The following is a 23,509-nucleotide window of genomic DNA, read 5'->3' as shown; positions in this document are numbered from 1 at the left end:
TAACAACATCAACATTTTCCTTTGACCTATTCAGTCACGAAGAAAAACTCTGTACAACTAAATTATGATATAATAACTAACCACCCAACTATAGATGTTCTTATGGCCGCCGCGGTTTCTGAAAATGTCATCAAATACGTCACAGCTGAAGAACTCAGAGCTCTGATTAAATTCCCAGGTCTGAGGTTGTGAATACGATGGGGAGCATTTCATTAGACAAAACCAGACAAACTGTTTCTTCCCGCTTCTTGTCTTTATGCTAAGTTAAGATAACTGCCTTGCCTTGAAGTTCACAGGGATACCTTGTTGTTTTTCTGTCTTGGTGACCGGTGATCTGTTGCAGATGATTTTCTTGTTCCTTGTCTTGTCATCACCATTCGATCGCTGCAACCGCAGCTAAAAATGTTAGTAGGCCTATTTTTGTACTTTCTATAAAACCTGCCTAGCTGTTCTGATATGCTAGCCTAAGCTAACCACCTCTAACATCAAACTAGCACCAGCAAAACTATTCCTCTAACCAAACTAAACTTTTAAAATACAGTTTTGTTTTTCTAGTTGCTATTTTGAATTACTCCAAGTTGTACCCAGCTGTAGTTTTACTGGTCATCCCTTAGCCGATGAACCACAACCCATTCATGTGAAACTTTGTCTTAGATCTAGACAGAAGGGTCAGGACCTAAACCTTTTATCTCTGAGAAATGACAGCCCACTGTCATACTGATTTATGTGTAATATCACCTTCAAGCTTGCCAGGCACCAGACAGACTCTCTTGAAACTCCATCATTGACCTAAAACGTCCTCATGAACCGTACCCGACAGGTCAGGTCTCAGCCGGCTGGTCTTATCGACCAAGGTCAAGTGAAACAGTTGTCTGCAGTCATCTGGAAGTGGAGCCTCTGGGTAGTAAACACTCTGGTCAGCTCACGGTCAATATGTGCAGCTCTCCCACGCCACATCACTGTCAACTCTTGACAAATACACTGTCGTGAACTTGACTGTCTGACAGTATTAAATGTAGTTCAATTGAAATGCAAAAATTAAGTCAAAATTAGAAGTTGAAGAGTGACTGTGGCTGATCAAAAAAAAACATACCTATCATATCAAAAACAAATGTTCCCTTCATAAAGCAGTACGTAACCTGATACTGCTTTGCATACTATTCAAATCATGGAGCTCATACAGCTGCAGTGACGATAAAGCACCTTTATTTCTGGTCAGTTTTTCTGTTCTTTGTTTGTCAGTGGTGAAAAATAAGAAAACAAAAACCTTCACTCTGAGTCTGTCCATCTACCATGCTGGGTGAAATTGTAGTCCTCAGTGGAGATTGTCCTGGGCTAAAACATTGAAGGTTAGGAGTTTTCCAGCTCATCAGGCTTCAGCTGAGTTAATGAACCCTCATGGCATTGCCCCCGCGCTCTGGTTTGAGCATTACTCATGGGCTAAGCAGGGGAAAAAGAAGCTGCCAGTGTTGCTACGCCTCAGCAAACCACTACACACACACAGGGATCATGACTGTGGAGCTCACGGGGTCGCAGAGGTCCGCGCAGCATCTGCTGATCCCGTGTGTTATCCCAGGAGAGTTAAATCAAGCTTCGCTGCGATATGGATAAACAAACAAAAACATGCTGGGACATAATTGAATTACCTCCATCCACCAAGAGCATTGAGGTTGAAGGGTGGATGCCCCCGGACATGTTTGTTTGTATGTTATTAAACTGTAAAGTCAACTGATGTTATATCACAGAGGATTGACAGAACTTACATCTGTGTTCAGAGGTGGCCAATCATGGGGAAATGCAATTTCAATTTATGAATAATATATCTGTCAATATCTTACAGAAAAGGCATCCCAGCAGACAGGGAAAAGGTAATTAAAAAGCATACAATTTACTAGTAGACTTTTAAATGATACGAAATGAAAACAAACGTTTTTTACGCTCAGCCAACCAAATGTACCAAAGTACAATTCAGTGTTTGACACTGACTGTTTTAGTCATGTATTCCCATTGCTTTCGCATTTGATGGCACCTCCTGGGGAATTAACACCACTAGCTGTTTGTCTTCACAAACAAACTGCTAATTCGCATTACAGAAACAGGCAATAATTAGCATTTTATTTTGCCAATTGTATAAAAATTCAGCTGAAATTCGCATTACATTTGCTGCTGGAATTATTACCTCTTCACATTAGTTCCCTTATGAAACACAAAACTGACATAAAAAGCAACAATGGCATTCATTTTGAGTAATTTTTTAAATTTTTATCCAGCTTGTATGTATATTCATGCTCATACAGTAAATGCTCCATTCACAAGCTAGCTGCTGGGCAGGAAGTGGAACGTGTTTTTAGAGCAGGTGTGTGTGGCCAAACTTACATCAAGATAGAGGCCCAGAACAGAAAAGTGTAAAACCAAAACAGTGAGCTATAGGAGCCTAAAACGCTCTGTAATCTGGTGATAAACAGAGCAGTGGGAGTGAAAATGAACATTACCTTGGAAAGTTTTAGCAGACTTAATGTGGGTGCACTTCTACAGTTATGATTGGCATGAAACTCTCAAATAGATCCTCAGCACAAATAATCTTAAACGTGTTACAAATATATTTGGTTCTTTGATAAAAAGTCAAATCTACGAATTAGTGTGCATGCTATTTTTGAAGAATTACAACTCTCAAGGTACATTTTGGCAAGCAACATTCAATTACCAGATTTAAATCTTGAGTGTTCAATCTTTAAAGCTCACCCATTAAATATTATGTTGTTAAGGAAACTCAAAAAGCAACGTACTGCTTAAATCGGTTAACTTTTGAATTTAATATCAGTTTTTATATTTTACCATGTTTGGTTTACACTTGCAGTGACAAAGTGTTTTGAATTTCATATTTTTCTTACTCATATCTGTGACTAGTTTCTTCTCCATAGCAACAGGGCCTGGTGCTCATGGGTATTATTGTATCAAGACCCATTGCTATGTCAAAATTATGAACAAAACATTATTTCTATGAAACAACTGGTGGCTACAAGATGAACCCATGTGCTGGTACATTATCTGTGATGTCTTGACATTACAGTACCACATCAAACACACCAAACCATCTGAGACAGGCTGCAAAATATACCACATAATATTAGGTTACTGCTGAACATTAACTGCGCTTCGCCACAAAGGAGAACACATGCTGCATTACTCACCATGCCATTATAATGCACTACATGCTGTGTTTCATCCAAAACATCCACCGGAAATATGATATGTATTATTTAACCTATTATTAATTCATGATCATTTCCAGCACTGATAAACATGTATGTCTTTAGAGAGCCCCAAAAAACTGCATGGAGAGGCTGGATCAGAAACTTAAGGAGATGTATAGTAGTGCCAATTGAAATGCTTACAGCTTGGCAACAGTGAACATTTCCAGATATGCAATGTTGATTACTTGGCCTAGATACAATAATATGGATTATTCTTATCCCCGCTCCTCCGAATGATGTGATGCGTCACAGGGTAAAGGGTTTCTAAGTTCACTGGTTTATATAAAGCCTGTTGTAGCAGAAATCCCATGATATATTTCCTTTAAACCACCAGGTCTGGGATTCAATTATGTTCTGGACTTTTAGTTTGCAGCTAGACTCAAACAGATTCAAAATAAAAGGAGCAATAGATAAAGATTTAATGGGGATTTTGAAGAAATTCTTGCACCAGTGCTTCTATTTGAGCCAAATTTTCAGAAAATTCATTATTAACCCATCACTGAAGCAAAGAAGCTCCAGATTGATTAGAACTAATTACTTGACTGCAGACCAAAAAAAAAAAAACACCCAAATGAGATCTGGACTGAAAGCTACTGGCCATTCACACAACACTAAAGAGCATGGAAAATCTCAGCCTGCAGTCCGTGGGAGTAGCTAAGCAACCATGCAGAAAGCACGCCTTTAGAAATCTGTCTACATTTCTTTGACGGCTGCAGATTACGACTGGATTGGTTTTAAACTCCCGACAAGACGTTGGAAGAGCTCCCTGACAGAGCAGTGATTTGGAATGATTGGCCTGAACGGTATGCTGTGTCAGAAAACATTAACGCACACGCAGACTGATGTTTAAATGGTGATGCTATTCAAGGATTTGTGGGAGGAAAAAGTCTTATTCGCTTTCAGTGATCTGGTTCAACCTACAATTGATTGATTGTGTTATTGTCCAGCTGAATCATGAATGCCATTCACTGGTATTTTAGGAAAATGTCAAGACAGGAACATACACTTGAGAGAGGAAATTCAAAGCAAGCTAAATCTTTCATGAGCAGTACAAACTGTGTGTTACAAAAGACCGTCGAGTCAACAAATCTTTTCGGTTAATCTAGGCAACAGCAAGTTTTTTTTTTGCCAGTATGGCTAAAAATACAACCTAAGCCACAACTCTTCAGTCCTGATCCTTTTGATTGAAATCAGAAATACGCATTGCCTGATATGAATCCAGTCTAGTTAACTTTGGCTTATAAGAGAGGTTCATTTTTGTTTAAGTCTCTCCTGGTTTGACCTCCAGAAAGCATAAAGAAGTATACTTGTAAAAAAAAAAACAACAACAACTTGGGAATCACCTTCCCTGACAGTAATCAGTAACAACAAATATTGGCTGACATATTTCAACTTCCTGCAAAAATTTGTGAAATGTTCCTGCCATTATACAAATTTCATGTCATCGTCATCCACGGGGAAAAAAAACATGTAAATGTTGTCATTCAAAACACTTACAGATAAACATTTGTAGAGGGTCTCTCTCCCTAAATCTAATTTCAAGGCATTATTTAAGTTTACATCGTGCTCGGATGGCGTAATGTTTTTGTATAAAGTTCAGTTTAAATAAATGTCCCTAATCGGATAAAGACAAAAAACCATGTTTTTTTTAAATTTTTTATTTGTTTGACTGTGTTTTGGATGCTTTCATATGTCTCTGTGCTCACTGTAGTTGGAAGAAATTTATAGGTGACAGGAAGCACAAAGCACTGTGGGTTGTCAACATTTTTGCCCCTTGGTCGGCTTTTACTGGTTATCAGACCTGTTGGACGAGTGAAGGAGGAAGTGATACACCTGTTGCCTCCACCTCTTTATTTGCCTTTTAACATCCAGTGCTGCCGGTTGCTTGGTGGTAAGTAAACCCTCTGTACTATCACTTCCTGAAAGAAACTCCACTTAAGTTTCGTTACTGGGGAAGTCGTTTATTTGTCACCGGAGGCACGTGCTGACTGACACTCCACGACACATTAGTATTGTTGATCTTTTTCACAGACGTGTTGTGAAGCCAAATCATGGCGGACGCAGAAGAGGAAGGAGCGACACGTGAAGAGCAGCAGGTCAGCTCTTCTTCCTCCGGACCGGCGGACTCTCAGCCAGCTGCTGGCCGCACAGAGGACGCTGAGGAGCGGCCGGCGGAGGGGGAAGCGGCCGTATCCCGGTGCGGGGAGCTCTCCATGGAGTCGTATCTGGAGCAGTTTAAAGTCAGGAAGTACTTCGTGTTGAGGGTAAAAACTTCTTCCTCTTCTTCTTTTAAGTTTTATATCCAACGAAAGGTGCATTACCGCAACCTACTGTATTGGAGTGTGGACCAGAGTTACCTATCACTTTACAAAATAATAATAATAACAATACAAAAAAAATAACTATCAAAATAAATATAAAAAAAAGTTGTACAATTCGGCGGGTAAAGACTTCATCAGTTCTGCTTGATAAAAAACTTGCAGCCAATGAAATGTAATTAAGTCAAGTGCTGTAGACTGAAAACTTTCTATTCGGGGTAGAATTTTGCTGATAGTTGAAGAGTGGTTTGGTTTTTGGTAGCTTTTACTTTACCTCCACTCCTGTTTCAGTTTGTCTGCCTCCTCTAACTACAGTTTTCACTGCATTTGGCTGCTGCTTCTACTTGATGAGTTTGTGAGGACCCCAGATAGCTCAATAACTCATCAGGCTCACATTAGTCATGGAGCATGGCCAGTGGCTGGTACTGATTGGCCCAGATCGGCCACCTGTGGTTTATTTGGTTAATTTGAGGTTGAGATTTGGCTAATCTGTAACCCATATGTGGCTGACAGTTAGCAGCCAGAAGTGGACCGCAGATGAGCCATCACTGAATGTGCTATGTGGACAAGAACTGGGCCAGAATCATTTAGCTGTCTGGGAGGAGCTCCAGTTTGTGCCCCTTAGGTCAGATCGCTAACCATTGGTTTTTCTACAAGTTAATTAACAGTGAGGATTGTTTTTTCATTCAGATGGTTAGAAGAGTCTTTGAGGATGAACGATGTGAAGTATTTTTAAGACCTTCTGACTTTTTCAAATATAACCAGGGAATTTACTTCTAGAAAAAAGAACCAAAACAATGGTTATCTGAATATCTCCTTCACTGGTAAATAATGAATCATTTATTTTGATATACCAACTGAAATCAAATCTACTTTGACTACTTTAGATACGTTTATGTAGATTTAGGTGTTGATTAAACTCGTGTTAGACTGATAAACTGACTGTTTTTTAAACTGATATAGTGTATATGTAATCACTTTAAGAAGTATTTAGATCCCTTCAGTTTTACACACTTTAATGTCAGGTCAATGTAATTTTAAATTGATAAAATTAACATGATTTCCAAGTGTACTACACCTAATAACCCAAAATGATAAAGTGAAAACATGCTTTTGAAATTTTTGCAAATTTCTTAAAAATCAAAAACTGAAATCTCTCATTTACTAAACTATTCAGATGTTTTGCTGTGAAAATCTCAGCTGGTCTTTCGTTCCTGTTTTGATAATCCTTGAGATGTGTTTGGAACAGTGTTTCTCCACTAGTTTTTTTATCCATTATAATGGTCGCTTACCACCGCACCATCATCTAAAATATGGAGTAATTGTCCTCCTTGAATAGTAGGCAACATGTCGTTTGGCCTCGTTAATGATCACAAACAGCAGCCAATCAGAATGTAGTAATTTAACACCAAACAAGAAGCATTCTTATTAATTGTTCCACAGAAAGCATGAACAGCTGGAAGGATAGATCGTCTACCACCAGAGTTTCTTTAGAAAACAGTCATGTAGCTGAGAAGTTTGGGTGAACTTGTCCTTTAAAAAGCCTAGAAGGAGATGTGGCATTGTCTGCTTGAGGGGAAGAAAGTTCACTTCTGTGAAGGCTGAAGTCTCACAGCACAATAATACCCCAAATAATTCATTAATAATTAAGAGCCCTGTCTGTGTTGCTCACACAATCATTTATTTATGATTTTGTAAAAACTAAAAATAATTTTCACGTGTGATGATAATTTATCTCACTAGAACAACTTAGAGTACAATTAAATGTGTTTTTATTGTTACCAGGATACCCGTTGTCATATTTTATTAGTTACTGAAGCGATTAGAGAGTTATGGGAAACATCCCTTCACACAATAATGATTCAGTAATCACTACTGCAAATATCTTGGGGGGGGGGGGGAATGGGAATAATAATGAACTTGACAATAAAATAGGTTTGAATTTGCTAAACGAATCAGACTTTTTACTGACAGTAAAATAAAAATGTCCCGACAGTTGAGATGAAGCTCAGCACTCAACCTGAGGACGGCGGCTGTATAACAAATGATTTAACTGTTAAAGTGACTGTGTGACAACTCACCTGGTTAAAGGTTAGAAAAGTACAGCTTGTGATTTCCCATTGTACTTTGACCAGGCCTTTCTCTGTGTTGGGAATCAACAGTTCTGAATGATTAATAAAGTTATCGCTGTTGTTCCACGTGCACTTATGCACACAGCTCTCTCACTTTGGAGATGAGATTCTGCTGCTGTGTGAAGCTGCAGGTATTTCTCAGAGGAAAGACTCCTGCAAACAGCTGCAAGCAACAATACACAACCTCTGGTCCTGTGAATGTTTTGTCAAAACCCACATCACATTCAGTAGGGAGTCTCATTAATAATATTTTACAGACAGGTCTTTGTCTGCAACTCAACTTGAGCACGTAATCTGTATATTTTGTGCTCACTGTAATGTTTTGGATCAATGTTGGTGCTGAAATGTGCAAAAGGTGTGACGTTCAGAAAAAATGCCTGATAAGCCAAGTTTTTTTTTTCGTAAAGGAGGGGCTTTGATGCTTCTTCGTATTTGGCTCGAGACTTACTTGAGACTCAGACAAAGCTGGTATTTCACACCGAAAGCTTGGTTGTTGGCAACCCTGTTAAAAGATCTAACAAAGGATCAGAATCACTTTTTTGGCCATGCATGTTAACTCATACAAGGAAGCGTCCAAAAAAACAAAACGGACAGAAATAAATAGACATATAAAACACGAGTAGACATATTTACAGCATAGAAATGAATGAATATATGCACACATGGACAAAATTGTTGGTACCCTTCTGTTAAAGAAAGAAAAACCCACAATGGTCACTGAAATAACTCAGTAACTTTTGCTCCCTGTCTAGAAAGCACCGTTGCTCCCTGCTTTTGAACGTTCGCCACGCAAAAGTACACGACACACATTTGAAGAATTGAGGGACACTCTTTCAGGCACACGCCTGAAGCACCGGGAGCACGTAGTTCAATATAAAACAATAAAAAGCTGCGATTGAAATTAAAACTGAAGGCCTCGCCTGAGCAGAGCAATAGTCTAGCGGAACCAGATTACTTCAACGTCCTCTTATAAATTACTCCCTTTGAAAAAAAAATGTCTTCAAGCCCCCCTGACATTCCCTGAATGCCACCGTGGAGGTGGTGCCGCCCCTGTTGAGACAGCCAAGTGAAGCATTTCAGTCTGAGAGCATGAAGAAGATGGTTCTCTGGTCTGATGAGACCAAAGTTGAACTCTTTGTTCAGGACTCGGAGCACTATTCCTCGTGAACACCAGGCACTCCTCACTGCGTGCTAAGACCATCACTAAGGTGAAGTATGGTGGTGGCAGCATCATGTTGTGCTTCTCAGCAGCAGGAACTGACAGGCTGGTCATAACTGAGGGAAAGTTAAATGTAGCCAAATACAGAGACCTCAGACTGGGGTGACAGTTCACATTTCAGCATACAGCTAAGATAATGCTGGAGGGGCTTTGGGACAAATCTCTGACTGTCCTCGAGTAGCACCGGCAAAATCTCAGACTTAAACCCCGTATAATATCTGGTGAGAGAGCTGAGTTTACAGACATTTCCCGTCCAGTGTGACAGATGGTTACAGGACCTGCCAGGAAGAAAGGAAGAAACTGTCCACATCCAGGTGTGCCAAGCTTGTAGAATACATGAGAGATTTGAGGTTTTGATTCTTGATAAAAATGTTTGAAATTATTTTTTTTTAAGGGAGAATTTTATTAAATTAAAATTAAATTCATAAGGCTATAAAGTGTGCAAAAAGTGAAGGGGTCTGAATACTTCCTGAAGCGACTGTACATTTTGGCCATTTTTCATTTGAACCATGATTTGTTCAGTAAATAACTTTGATATAACCAGATGTAAAGGAGCTTTGTCAAAGAGGTTTGTTTCTATATAAACATTTTGGCTGAAATGTCAGATCATTTAAAATCCCAAACATCTACATATTCCAACAATCGACTGAATATTATCAGCGTCACAAAGTTACTATTTATTACAGGCCTGTTTTACTGACTTGCAGTGGGAAATCAGCCATATATCCCATGTTGCCCGACCAGCTCAGCACCAGCCTCAGATTACAGTAAGGCTGTCAGGAGCCCTCAATGTGAACTCCTAATCTTTTTAAGTTCTCCAACTTGGCCTTGAAATAATAACACATAACAATAGCAGTGGAAAACAGAAACGCTCGTAGCTGACAGTTTGAATGTGCAGAGTATTATGCGCTGAAGCTTCCCCCTGTGTGCTTGAATACCTGAGTTACTCAGATTTCTACATGCTCAGCTTTCTTCATTTGCAGTGATTTCCACATGCCCCGGCTCCATGTTTTCTGTTGATTTGTGAATTTGTCTGACACACAGACGTGGTGACATTTTACCAGTCCCAGCTGCACATCTGCCTCAAAGATTACCCCTTAAGCTTTGTGATATGAATACGTTGTGATTGTCACAGTGGAACATTAGAAAGTGACACCCGTGCATTTCTCTCTCCTCAGCCTGGCACTCTGAATCAGGCCATCAAAGACGTCGAAGCTCTGGTGAATATGGAGGTGGATGGCAGCTTTCGCAGCGTCTGGCTGATGGCAGAGTGAGTTCATGAGGCCATGTTCGCTTACACAACTTCATGTGCAATCCTTGTGCCGTTTTTTTGGGGGGCAACACTTTACCTTAACCGCACCACTCAGGAACAGTATCAAACATGTGATGCATGATAATGTAGTTGCATGATAATGTAGTTGTATACATGTATCTAAGGAATTTTTAAGTATTTTTTTTAAATGTTTTTATCGTATTTGTTTTGTCACAACCTGAGTTGAAGATGGACGAAGGTAGGGAGACCAAACATGAATTGTAATAATTTTATTTCAAAGAACTCAAATGGAATTTAATAAAAAGTAGGAATAAAATTTTACAAATCCAAACAAGTCAGAAGCCTGTGAAAAGAGAAGGACTGGTCGACACCTGACCAGGGTTCAAATCTGTTGGAAAGTGAAATGTTTCTTAACAGAAATCTTTTCCTAACTCTTACCAAGCACTTTTTTCCCTAAACCTAACCTCACGGTCCACATGGCTAAACCGAAGGCCCCCTCGTTTCAAGGACTAGGACTGGTGGGTATATAAAACACACAATCACGAAACCAAGTTTCTTTTATATAGTGGCGTCAGACCGGGGGCGCTGAATCGCAATGAAGTCCAGACTCCACCAACCAGAGGAGAGGCCTGTTCAGAGGATGGCCACCGTTTTTTTTTTATCACAATAGAGCATCTATAACTGACCTGAACAGATAATGAATGCCTGATTACACAGAATAACAGCTCTACCCATCTTTAGTCATATATGAACACACTCAGTGTATTATAAAGCACACATTAACTGTTAATATATGCAAATCATTCATAGACAGGTTCAGACAAGTCTGGATCTTAGAAACAGCAGTTTGACTAAATTTTTTTCACTCTACACCTACTTGCTACATTTCTCCCAGAGCATTCAGCTGTATTTCATTGTCTTCATCAGCAAATCTTCTCAGGGACTGAAGAAGTATTCATGAATAAGTCAATACAACCTCAATCATTCAAATAATCCGGTTTATAAATATAATGAATGATATATAAGCTTTTTTTTATTTTAGAATATTTCAACTGATATATGATATTGTAAACCACTAATTATAAATTAGACTTTTTATTGATTAGCTATATATACCCCACAGTCTTACATGTTACACGTACTTGTGTTTTCAGGTCATTGACACATGATTTGTTCTATATAATGTCAAAAAATAATCAGAGATGGCCATCAAAATGTCCAACAGCGCAAGCTGACATATTAAATCAGCTTATTTTGTCCAAACAACCCAAAGATATTTATTTTACTCTCACAGAAGGCTGAAACACTTGCCGATATTTCTATTTTAGCTCATTTAAACTAATAAAATTATGGTATTTTGCTTAAAAAAATAACTCAAAACATGTGCTGCAGATTAATTTCCTGTCAATCAACTAATTGATTTTCTTTGAAACGCTTTCTTTTCTAGATTAAAACGAACCTTTATTAACTGTTACTATTAATACTGTTTTTGTTAGAAATTCCTCAACCATCATACAATCTCTTGCTACAAGGTTTTCATAATGTTGTGTGTGTTAATGTACAGTGAGTTTACAGTATCACGTGCTGCTCATTCACAATCCATCCTTAATGTATGTACTGGGTGACTGCAATGACGTGCTGCCCTAAGGCCTTAAATTCTACACGTGTAGCATTTATTATTGTACAGGTCATGTGTACTATACATTTGTCCTCGGCCAAATATCACAGTCCCTGAAACTTCTAGAATCACGCCGAAGTAAAGGCACAGGCAGTGATCTAACGCAGAGAAAAATAAAGTGACTGCAGGACATTTACCAAGCGCAGATGTCAGGTTGTATCACTCCTGCACAAGCTTTCAGGAAACATTTAAAAGGCTGGCCATGTGAAAATGAATAATGCATCCCAATACATGCAGCTCTGTCCAACACACGTTAACGCCTGTCCTACATTCGGCCGGCTGTTATCCTCCCTACAGAAGCCTCTGAAGGACTTCCTGCGAAAGACAGAGTGCATTATGTGTGTGGTAATTGTGGGAATCGGCTGCTGTATTTCCACAAGGGAGGCTGGTGACTAATGTTATGATATTTTGCTGTTTTGTTTTTATTCTTTGTTCCTGGGCAACACAGTGGTGCACTGGTTACCAACGTCACCTCAGTGAGGAGGTCCTGTGGGCCTTTCTTCAAGTGCCAAAGACACCTACAGTATGTTATCTTGATTAGGTGTGAATGTGAGCGGGTCAGCCTTCCTTTCTGTGTTGGCCCGGTGAAGGTCCAGAGTGGAGCCCAATGCTGGGGTAGGCACCAGCGCCCATAATGGTGGATCTTTGGTCTCGATTTTCCCTTTTGTTTAAGTGTTTTCTGAAATGGTGTTTGTCATGAGCACTTCATTTTTTTCTTGAAAAATACAGTACGTGCTGTTATTATCACGTAATGTCGACCAAAATAGATTTGATTTAAAGTAGCATCCATTGTTTGCAGTACATGGTGGATCAACATGTTTTTAAGAGAAAATAAAAGCTAACTTAAGAGATTGTTTTGCCTATAAGCCAAGTGCTGTCGAAAGGTAAGAAAGCTACCAAGTACGTCAACAGCTTGTTAAATAACGTGTTGGAATATGTTGTCGTTCAGTATTAAAAAGGAACAAAAAGTGGTTGTACGAACACAACATCCAGCAAAAAGGTTGGGTTAATCCAAGTCTAGCCAGCGCTAGTAAGCATACAAACATGGGAGTGGTATCAATCTTCTTATTTAATTCTGGCGTGGAAACAAAAGAAACGCACACTCGCTGTTGCTCCCTGTTCCAAGTCTTCATGCTAAGCTAAGCTAATCGACTGCTATCTGTAGCTTCTCGCCACACAGCACGAGAGACTCTTCTCACCTCGCCAGCGGTCAGAAAGCGGGAGTAGTTTGACACGGTGTCCAACGTGTCTCATTGCAACCTGCGGTGTGTCCTGCAGAGGTTTGTCCTGTCACTTCTCCGTGTCAGCCCGCCCACCGTCCTGACGTCTGCAACACCTCTGTACGGCGCACGTGCCCACTCGAGGCGAACTCATTTCATTAGCGCAGTCCAAGCTCCTCCCCCTCACCTTTCCCATGATGCCTTGGCTGTTCAGTGAACCGTCTTATTTGGCGTACGGCTGCCAGCAGCTATCGAGAGTGTTTCACTTTGAGTCGGCCACGTGCGCCCGACTCAGCGGGCCGTAAGAGAACCACTCCGAGAGAATCTGTGCCACCATGAATAAGCTGTGTGTGCGTGTGTGCGTGCGTGTGTGCGTGTGTGTGTTATTTGAGGCTTTTTTGTTATTTCATTTAATAGGACAAAACTGGACACGTTTTGACAATACAAGAGGAAGCAGACTTTGGTTTTGTAGATGTTTTTGTTCATTTGACTTTACTCGTTTTTGTTTTACTTTTTTTTTTGTCAGTAAAAATGTTGGGATGTAGAAATGCTTGCATGCATATTGTATGATCTTAGCCAGGGGCACTTTTGGAAATCGTGAAACTTTTACTGTACATACTTGAGCAGCATTGCAATAGATGTCTTGTGTTGACTCCAAATCACCTCCTGCAGGATTTTAACATCTGAACTACACCTTACACAAAGGTTTTGATACACAGCGTGAAAATCACTCTCTACTGCAGTGGATCCCAACATAAGGTTTGGGACCCTCACGGGGTATTCACAAGAAACATTAGAGAGGTCAACTTGCAGTGCTTTTGTGACACATTAGTGGGGAGTTGAGCCTGAGGAGGTAGAAGGTACAGCAGGACAGCAATCTTACATTACATTTCATTTAGCTGACACTTTTATCCAAAGCGACTTACAATAAGTGCATTTCAACCATTAGGGTACAAAACCCTAATCTGCTGCCCTCACTGCTTAAAAACTGTTCCAGGACAAGAAGTAGTCCCAATAAAACTTTGGTCAGTGCCAACATGTTTTTGGACTCTTCTTTTTGCATAAAATGGTCTGCTCTTGGCCTCAATCTGCTGGATGACAAAAATTCAAGACATTTTAGTCCCTTCAGTATGCAATCTCTTATATCTTATAAACATTTTGGGGCTGCAGCCGTCGGCATCTTTTGTTTTTGGTTAACATAAACAAAGTGGATACTATGGGGATCAGCATGGCTAAAATGAGCATTAACATGATGTTCTAACCAGCTTTCTGTGAGGTCAGGAATGTTTCCTCAGTCTGGAGGTCTCCTGTAAAAGTTCAGTGGGGTTCAGGTCACATTACATTTTCCCTATTGTTTAAACTGTAAGGTTTAAAAAAAAAAACTGCAATATCGTTTTCTCCTGTTTGTCTCCTTACATTAACCCCTCCGTTACTGCTACATATACAAAAAATGATTCATTAGTAAAGAGGACTTTTCTTTCCATCATCCACTATTAAATGCTGCTACGTCTAAACCACCCCAAAGCGTTTGGCCTTGTTTCCTCCCTTAAGAAGTGGTTTAGAGACTCGTCCTCTGAGACACTACACAGCCTTTTTTTGACAGGACTTTTCACGTCTGGTGTCTTGTTTTTTTGTTTTTAGAGTAAATTCTGTATCTATGATGAAGTTGCTTTTTTTTTTTTTTTTTTTTAATCTGACTGAACAAACTTGATGAATTGGTCACTTTTTGGTCTGTCTGTTTGTGCTTTGGATGCACCTCAACCAGTTGCCGCAGAGTGTTTCAGAGCACTAGAGCTTCAGTCGAGCCATGATTTAATGCTTTTTTTTCTCAGAATACCAATTGGATTTTGGACTCTTTCCCTTACCTCTGATACCATGTTTTCCACTGCTTATAATAATGCTGGGTAATAAGCAATGTTCTGCTAGCGACCGGAGACAGCGCTATATTTCTAACAGGTGAACATTGGCTGCAAGTTGATTTACTTTACCAATCTTCCCCATCTGAAATATTTCTTCTTTATTTTACGTCTGAAGGTCTTGTATTTTGAAATGTTTTAGAAATCCTCAAACTTTATGATAATTTCAGGGTTATAATAAAGTATGACATGTTTAATGTGGTCTCAGACTTTGGTATCACATTGTATTTTTTGTCATGGCTCTTGTTAAGAAAATAAACACTGTCTCGTGCGCTGTATGTTTTTTTTCAGAGTGGATCACTGGAACAATGAAAAGGAGCGTCTCGTTCTCATCACGGACAACTCTCTCCTGGTCATCAAGTACGACTTCGTCATGTTCCGCTGTGAGCAAATCCAGAGGATCCAGCTGAACTTTATGGACCGCATCGCTCACGGCACCTTCAGTTTCCCAAAGCACTCCCTGCTGCAGTAAGTCCCCTCGTTTCTTTCAACGATAAACCTACCGTTTACCTAAAAACCTGCAGCTTTCAACATTATAGTCATTGCAATTTGTGGCTGGTATTCATAACCAGGAAGCTCACTTCCTGACACTACTTCAAAAAAATACTCTTTGTGGGGTTTAGTTTGTAATTAAAAAAAAAATAAGAACTGCTTCAGAATTACAAATATCATCCCTAATTATCTGCGCTGTGCTCTAATTTGCTTGACAAAAGCAAAATTCCCTGTGAGAAAAATCCCCTTCGCCTCATGATTAACCATTAAAATTTGCCGCAAAACATGCAGTCACATTTTTTGGCCAGTATATGATAATTTCATATCTTATTTTGAACATTTGAAGATGTAATGAAGAATGTAGGATGTGTGTGGTGAATCCATGCAGAGAGCAAACGGGGATGAAGCAGGCGTGGTGGAGAGGAGTGTGAGGAGAGGTTTTCGGGGGTAAGGAGTGCAGAGCTGTCACTTGGAGCTGTCACTTAACTGATTAGTGGCAAAATTAATGTAGTCCTTTCATCTAAACCTTTTAAAGACGGCTCAGGGGATACCAAACCAACTAAAACTAATTTGAAGAATAAAACGTAATGTGCTGTGAAGAGCTTAGAGAGCGTGGCCTTTATTGGAGGTTTTATCTCTGCACATTACGTTAAATTATACATAAAACCCTCGTGAAAGCCACCTGGGAGTCCAACAGTAAAGACACGGTTTCAAATAAGAAAGACTGCAGCCTCAAACATTTCCTCTCTCTGTCCTCATCTTCAGCGCTCCCTCCCTTTCTCTCCCCGTCTTCCTCTCTGTCGCTCCCTCAGGAAGTGTCTTCTTTTTTTCGTCTGGGTCATTCCGTCTTATTTTTGGCAGAAATTGATCTACAGTAAAGTTCATGTGTATGTGGAAATGAAGCTTCCCTACTTCTGTAACTGTGCAGGAAACTTTGTTTCCACATCACACAACCAATGAGAGAAGAAAACTAGGAGGTCAGCTGAGGAGATTAGCTGCTGTGTTAGTGTTGCTTAAACTTTTTGAAATTATTCTTAGCGATGGAACGAGTCCAGTGACATGTCCAGACTGTTTTAACACGTCCAGTCTGACTCCACAAGCTTCCTCTCTTGTGTTCGGGTGTTGTGTTTACTTGGGGAAATGATGTTTGTTAAAAGTTGCAAAAAGTGAAAAAGAAATGCAAAAAATAAACAACGGTGTCAGATTTTTTTAGATCACATCCATCCGTCTTTATATAACTTTATATGAGCCACAGGATGAACTAGCTGTATTTTTCATTCTTTTGGGTATTTTGAATGAGGTTTTCTTACTTCAACAGGAGAAACTGGGAGGTTTCAGTAGAGAGTAAGATTTTTTATTTTTTTTTTGAAAAATGAATGAATGATGAGTGAATCATCACGACTAAATTCAATTCATCTTCAAATCTACGAAACAAACAAAAAAACTATCTTGAGCGATAGATGCCACCAGATCTTATTGGAATTTTTTTTTAGATTTTAGTAATACCTTTAGGGAACTGACTACTTAAATGGTGGTGGTGTATATTTAATTATATGTCTCCCCACATATGCTGTCTGACTTTTACTCTCTCAGTTTGGATCCTGCTGCTGCATGATAGCTGCACTTAACTTAAAGTGCAAGACTTTAAACTTAAAGACTTCGACAACCGGCCTTTTAAGATTTGAGTAAATCAGGGATTCCATTCAGTGGCACAAGGAGACGTTATCGGTGAGTCTGGTTAATCTGACCTGTGACAGACTCTCTCTTAATCGGTTTAAAAGTTCTACTTTTATAGACATGATGGATGTGAAAATGTAAGCAAAGTGAACAAGGCCAAATTCAACATGGATGAAAGGTGTTTTGTGATATTTTACTGGCTGCTGAAGCCACGCAAACTGTGTCTTTGCCCTCTCTGTAATATTAATGGGATAATGTTTGTGCTGATGGCCCGATGTTCACACTGTCCTGTGTGCAGAGAAAGCCTGTGTAACTAATCTCTTATGTGGTGTGAGATTTGTTCGAGCAATATGAGACAGCTCCTGAGAGCGGGTGTCAGAGACTTTGCACTAGGGGTGTCTCTGTACACCTGAATTCTCAATAACTATGATACCAGAAAAATGTAATATTGATATCCTGTTAATTTGACACGTACAATAATATCCTGATCATTGCAATACCAGTATCTAGTTTACAGTCCGATATTGCAAGTGCCGTATTGCCCACTCACTGATGCTGATCGCTGTGCACGAGGTAACTGACAACACTGACAACTTTCTTATTTAGTTAACATTGTAGTCGACAAGCCATCAATATGATTCATATTGACAACTTGGATGGTTTAGGTAGTATGCCAATGTTTCGATGTTTGAGAATGAAATGGGTTCATATACTACCTTGTACACTTTATTACTATTTTATTTATCTTTGTTTGTCTTTATTGAAATGTTCCCAAATTGAGTGTTTTATAATAAATGACCCTCATTCAGACCTTTTATAAGCAGATTGCTTCTTTTTCTCAAATATTACAAAGGAAGTAGGCATGCTGGCAAATTTGTTTGTCCAATGACTTCACTCGCTGTGTATCTTATCTGGCCGAACTCTGCTGAAGAGCAGCCTCGTTTACACTGAAGTTGCTCCTTCAGGCCGTCTTAAAACGTTTTATTGCACTGAAGTTTGTCTTTGCAGGGGCTCGCCAGCAAACTGTACAAAACATATCACAGTCTATTTTCCACCCAGGAGTGTTGAAAGTTGAAATGTTATCACCTTTAAATATGACATGACAAGCCTACAGTGGAACCTGCTTTTTTCTTCTTTTTTTGAGTAAAAACAGCTGCCTGATTTTTATGGTGAGACAGCTGTAATAATGGCCCTCAAACTAAAAAAGGAGCTGAAAGGGTCTGTTCTGTCCAGGTGAATTTCTGCTTTTGTGTGAAAATATTTTTTGGCAATAATGTCAAATGAAAAACATTCATCAGTGTGATTTTGTAGTGTCAACAGAGATAGGGGCTGCTATTCTCTTTTGAACCCCATTTTCAGCCTTTTTGTTAACATGAGGTCAATAGCACCAGTAAAAGTATGTCAAATTAGTTATTAGAAGCTCCTGCTTGTCATGAACCCATCAATGGACAGACATGTTACTTGATACTGAGGAAAAATTTATATGAAAATTATCAAGCAAGTTCTGAATTAGTTTCTTTTAATAATTTTCCAGCGTTTTTCTGGACATATATTTGAGTTTATGTGCTTTACAGTTTGACTGTTTCCTGTAGTTTTTGTTATCTACCACCTCCCCCTGTAATGTTGATCCCACTCAGCAGGCTGCATTTTGGACATCTTAGAAAATACTAAGACCTTCAGTTATGATTTATCAAAAAGCTCATAAAGCTTGGGAATACTATTTTATTCCTACAATTCTTTGCTCACTGACTGCCGCTAAATGTCACTATCGCACGGTTTTGTAGTACATTCGTTCACGCTCATTAGTGTGAGAAGTCAAAGCCGAATATGCCTGCTGACAATTGTCATCTGACCACTTGATGTCAGTGTGCACCCTTGGTAGAGACGGTTCAAGGCAGGGGCACGCCACATCACATTTCTTCATCTGTTTGATGTCGTCACGGGCTATGACAGGATCACAGTCTGCAACAGTTGCTGCTGGAAAGCCTCCTTACTGTACGGGCTGCAACAAATGAAGCATCTTTACAGCTTTGGCAGAAACCATCCTGAGGCAGTTAATTGCATTAAATGTACAATTGTTGTTACATTTACATAGACATCCCTCGTACATCTTTATTGTTTACAGCTTGTTTTGCAGTAATTTCTTGCATTTGATTGTACATGAACGCATCAGTGTTTGAGAAGACATTTCAGGCCAACAGTATACTTTGAATTTTCTCAATTTTGCTGGATTGCGTTGGATATAAATTATTTAAAGCAGAAGTAATATAATCAAATTTACAGAATTGAGATTTAAAGCACTTTTCTGAACGATTGACCTCAAGTGTTCCCAGACCATCTTCTTCACAACAAAGAACACCAAACTCCCTCTATGGAGCATCTTGTTTGGCATCAGTACACTCGAATGTGTGCCCCATCCGCCTACCAAAACCTCGATGATGCCAATAGAAACTGTTGAGGGAGTGTCAGTATTTTTAGTCCTGATTATTTTCCTTCCATCGCACATTCTCCAGGTAAAAGCACAGCATACTCAGCTTCTGTGGGGAAAGATGCATTTTAAGTGCTTTCTTTCCAAACTGTCTAGACAATCTAATTACCCAGCACATCATCTTTTTTTTTTTTATTCCTGTCTGAAAGATTTGGGTGTGGAGGTTTAAAGAAGCCCCACTAGAGGTTGCTTCAAAAACTGTTGTAAGAAATATATATATATTTATGAAGGTTGGAAATAATCCCAGCTCTGCTCTCCTGTTTCTCATCAGATCAGATGCAAGTTGTTTTTTTTTAAATTCTGAATAAGGCTTCAGAGGGAATAATGCCTTTTTTTAACTCTCACCTTCAACTACTTTAATCAGTTTTATTAACTAAAATGCTTCCTCATTTGTTCAATTTGTTTACTGATGCAAGTGAATTTATTCATTATTGTTTTACACATTGATAGGAAGTAAAATGTGCAGTTTTCATTGATTCTTCAGGTCTGGTTTTCGTACAATCATTCGTCATGTCACTCTGCAGTCTGTACAAACCAAAATAACGAATGCATTTAAACAGCAGAGGGCAGTCAGTACAAAGTAGCTGCTTTAGATTTCATCAGCATAACATCTAGTTGGATAATTAATCAAATGAGCATTTAGTGAAAGTTGGAGCTGTTGTAGTGTAAAGACAGATAGTTGCAGATATTTGTATTTAAAATGGGGAAAGCATTCAAACTTTCTATTTATTATAAAGCACAAGAGAAATATCCTGAAGCACATTCATTTTCATAAGGATCCCCATTCAGTGAACCGAAGCTTTTGGGGATCCGGCCCACAGTTAGCCACAATGATAAAGTAGTAAAAAAAAGAAGAGGAGCATTTATTATTTGTTTAATAAATCAAGTTTGATGTTACAGGTGTTAAAAAGCAAATTACTGTCTCATCTTGATTGCTGCTTACTCATCTGTTGCTGATAAAGTGTTTTGGATAAACTTCTGCTCATGCTGCCGCACTCAGATAGAATCAAATATGGAGTAAATGGATGCTTCTTGTATGGCAGAAAGTCAACTGCAAGTTGAAGGGGAACTCACAAGGGACAGATCAAAGAAGATTGATCCAAATCAGCAGAGGCCTTGACAGCCTGATTTAGCTATTCCAGTATCCTCTCTTCCGCCTCCTCAATGTAAACCTTTTTCAACTCTTACTTTGTAGCACTGGCTGCCTGTTTAGAAGAACATTGCATGCACAAACTGTAATAACCCTGATGACATCACTATGATATCATCAGATTACAAGTTTTGAAAAGCTCCTCAAAAGTCACCGATGACATTTTATGAGTGTTTTCATGGGTTGACTCCTTGTGATGAGTGTACTGAACCTAATGTGTAAAATATGCAATTGCCCAATTAAAATGTAGTCTTTTAAAAAAAACACATTACCTGAAGCAAAATCAAGTTTTTATTATTGAATTATCGAACACAGCAGATGAGAAAATAGCAAGTTACACTACCTCGACCAAAGACTCGGGAAATATGTTAAATCTTAACTTCACGGTGTTAGAAGCCGACACCAATATCAATGTTTGTTTTTAAAAAGTTTGATGATGATTTATCAGCAGATAGAATTCAGCCACAGTTCTCTTATAACATAAAAATCACAATACAATAATTTGTTGGTACCTACCAACGCATACACAGATAGTACTATCTGCAATACGCTAATATTGTAATCGACCTTATCATAGATCTGGCTCTGACTTTCAAAATACTGACATTTTTTTTTTTTAAGAAACAGCTAAAATAGTTATTTTTGAGGACTGGCCTACTGTATATGTGCAAATTAATTTGATTACATTTATATGTTACTTTAATATTTAATTCCAAAATTGTTTTCTTTTTACTGTCAATTGTTGTTTGTTTTTAAATATATATGTTTTATTTACTTCTTTTAGATTGTAAACATTTGTGTATTTTATTAAAGTAGTTATTTCCAGCTGCTGTTAACTCTCATTTAGATAATAATGGACGATGCGTCACCACTTCCTCTCTGTGTCAATAGTGATGGGGGGGGTGGAGACATGGTGTCTAGGCTCCGCCTCCTGCCCAGCCCAAATGTGAGCACACTTGCCTTGAACTTGATGTAGCCCAGCTCTAATAATCTTTACTTTCTTGGACTTTCGTGGGCGTTTGCTATACACTTATCATTTTCTAAATGAAAAATGATAACTGCCAGTTGTCCACTAGCTACCTACATTTTTGCACTAAATGTGTTTTGCTCTTGGCTCGCTAGCTGTAACATTAGCATGAAGTTAGCCTTCAAAAACACCAAATTAACTGACTGAAAACAACTGCAGCTGTCCCCCAGATCCCTCAGAATATCTGTAAGTGCAGTTTACTGCAAAACAACTCATTTAGTGGTTAAAAACTAACGATCAGTCGCACGGTTAAGGAAAGGAACAGTCCTTTGACATTCTTATGTACAATTCCCAAATAGAGGTCCGCGGCTGCCTTATTCAGAGCTGCAATTTATCGCAGATGTATCAGAGTCTGCAATGTGAGCATGCTTTAGATAATGTAATTGTTTTCAAGAAACATGACCGAATTGTGATTCTATGAAATACAAGCGGAGAAGATTAAATCCATTGCGAGATGCTCTCTCAGCCTCTGACTGTTACTTGGAAAACTACATTACAGACACATACGAAACTGTGAAGAGAAAGATGGGCTTCCTACTTTTGTGGTGGCAACAACAGTCCTGAGTGGAAAACGGCAACTTTGATGTGGTTTTTTTTTTACAGTTTGCTGACAGTTCTGTACAAAGACAGGCTTCAGTGCCATTAAACATACCAAGACGGACTGCAGGAGGTACCTCACTGTAAACACAGAGAAGGCTACTCGGGTTCACTTTTTAAATCTTACATAAGAATATCGGATTACAATCTTTTCAAACAAATATTTGGCCACACACCTGTCTGAGGTGCATTGCAAGGGTGACTAGATGCTTCTCTGTGTGCAGCTGCCTGGCTAGTAATACCCTGCATGTGAGGCATTTAGGAAACATTGGTAAATAGAAGTAGCTATTGAAACCCTGTGTGAGTAGCTTTCAGGGAATAACAGTAAATGATTGTGTTTACTGATAGTCTGCATTTGAGACGTTTGTAGGGAACATCGTTAAATTACACCTAGAAAAACGTAGTCTCTCCCCCTCGAACCTGCATGCGACGCTGCATGAACACCGATCACGTAAGGGAACAAATTTTACATTGATACTGTGACATAGACATTTTTTATAGCATCAGATAACTATGATAACGGCTTGTCAGAAAAAAAAAACAGGTAATATTATTGAATTGAGATATTTTGGCTTCACTTCCAGCGAGCTGTCATATCATCCCTCTTTATATACAGTCTATAGTAACGACTAACAGGGACCCAAATGAAGTAAACCCCAAATACTTGAAATATTGTACCAATTTTAAAAGACCAATGAGAATTGGCATTGCACAGTGTATGTAAATAGATGAGAAACTTCAAAGTATTTCTTCAATATCTGCCTCAACTGCATTTTGACAGTTCGTCCACTACATGAAATTTGAAAAATTAAACATAGACTTGAATTATCTGAAGTCAAACAAACCCCAACAGACTCCTTTTATATAGCTGTAAGAATTTAATGCCAGATATCGTAGTTCTACCTCTGGCTTGAGCCTTGTTTTAACTCTAAATCCAAGCAGAATGAAAAACAGTAACAAGCCCAAAAACAAAGCACACATCAAGAGCCGAGTCTGCACACAGGCTGATCCCGTGGTGTATAGTATGAATTAATAAAACGCCAATAGATTCACGCTGTTTCGGTGTGT

General features: G+C 39.0%; 1 protein-coding gene across 1 annotated transcript in view; it reads left to right on the top strand.

Annotated features, from left to right (window-relative positions):
• Nucleotides 1–5,057: 5,057 nt before the first annotated feature.
• tprg1 (tumor protein p63 regulated 1) overlaps nucleotides 5,058–23,509 on the top strand; it is a 29,873-nt gene continuing 11,421 nt past the window's right edge. Inside the window, exons 1-4 of the mRNA XM_069150854.1 lie at nucleotides 5,058–5,145; nucleotides 5,286–5,518; nucleotides 10,102–10,193; nucleotides 15,302–15,478. Of these exons, the coding sequence (XP_069006955.1) occupies nucleotides 5,306–5,518; nucleotides 10,102–10,193; nucleotides 15,302–15,478 (482 nt within the window). The 5' untranslated portion in view covers nucleotides 5,058–5,145; nucleotides 5,286–5,305. The remainder of the gene's footprint in view (nucleotides 5,146–5,285; nucleotides 5,519–10,101; nucleotides 10,194–15,301; nucleotides 15,479–23,509) is intronic.

The sequence above is a fragment of the Embiotoca jacksoni genome, unplaced genomic scaffold, assembly GCF_022577435.1.
Source record: "Embiotoca jacksoni isolate LCO1_2020_lvr unplaced genomic scaffold, fEmbJac1.0.p SCAF_16, whole genome shotgun sequence".
NCBI classification, from domain to species: Eukaryota; Metazoa; Chordata; class Actinopteri; family Embiotocidae; genus Embiotoca; species Embiotoca jacksoni.
Note: the sequence above shows the minus strand (reverse complement) of the source record. Positions and strands in the feature narration are given on the sequence as shown.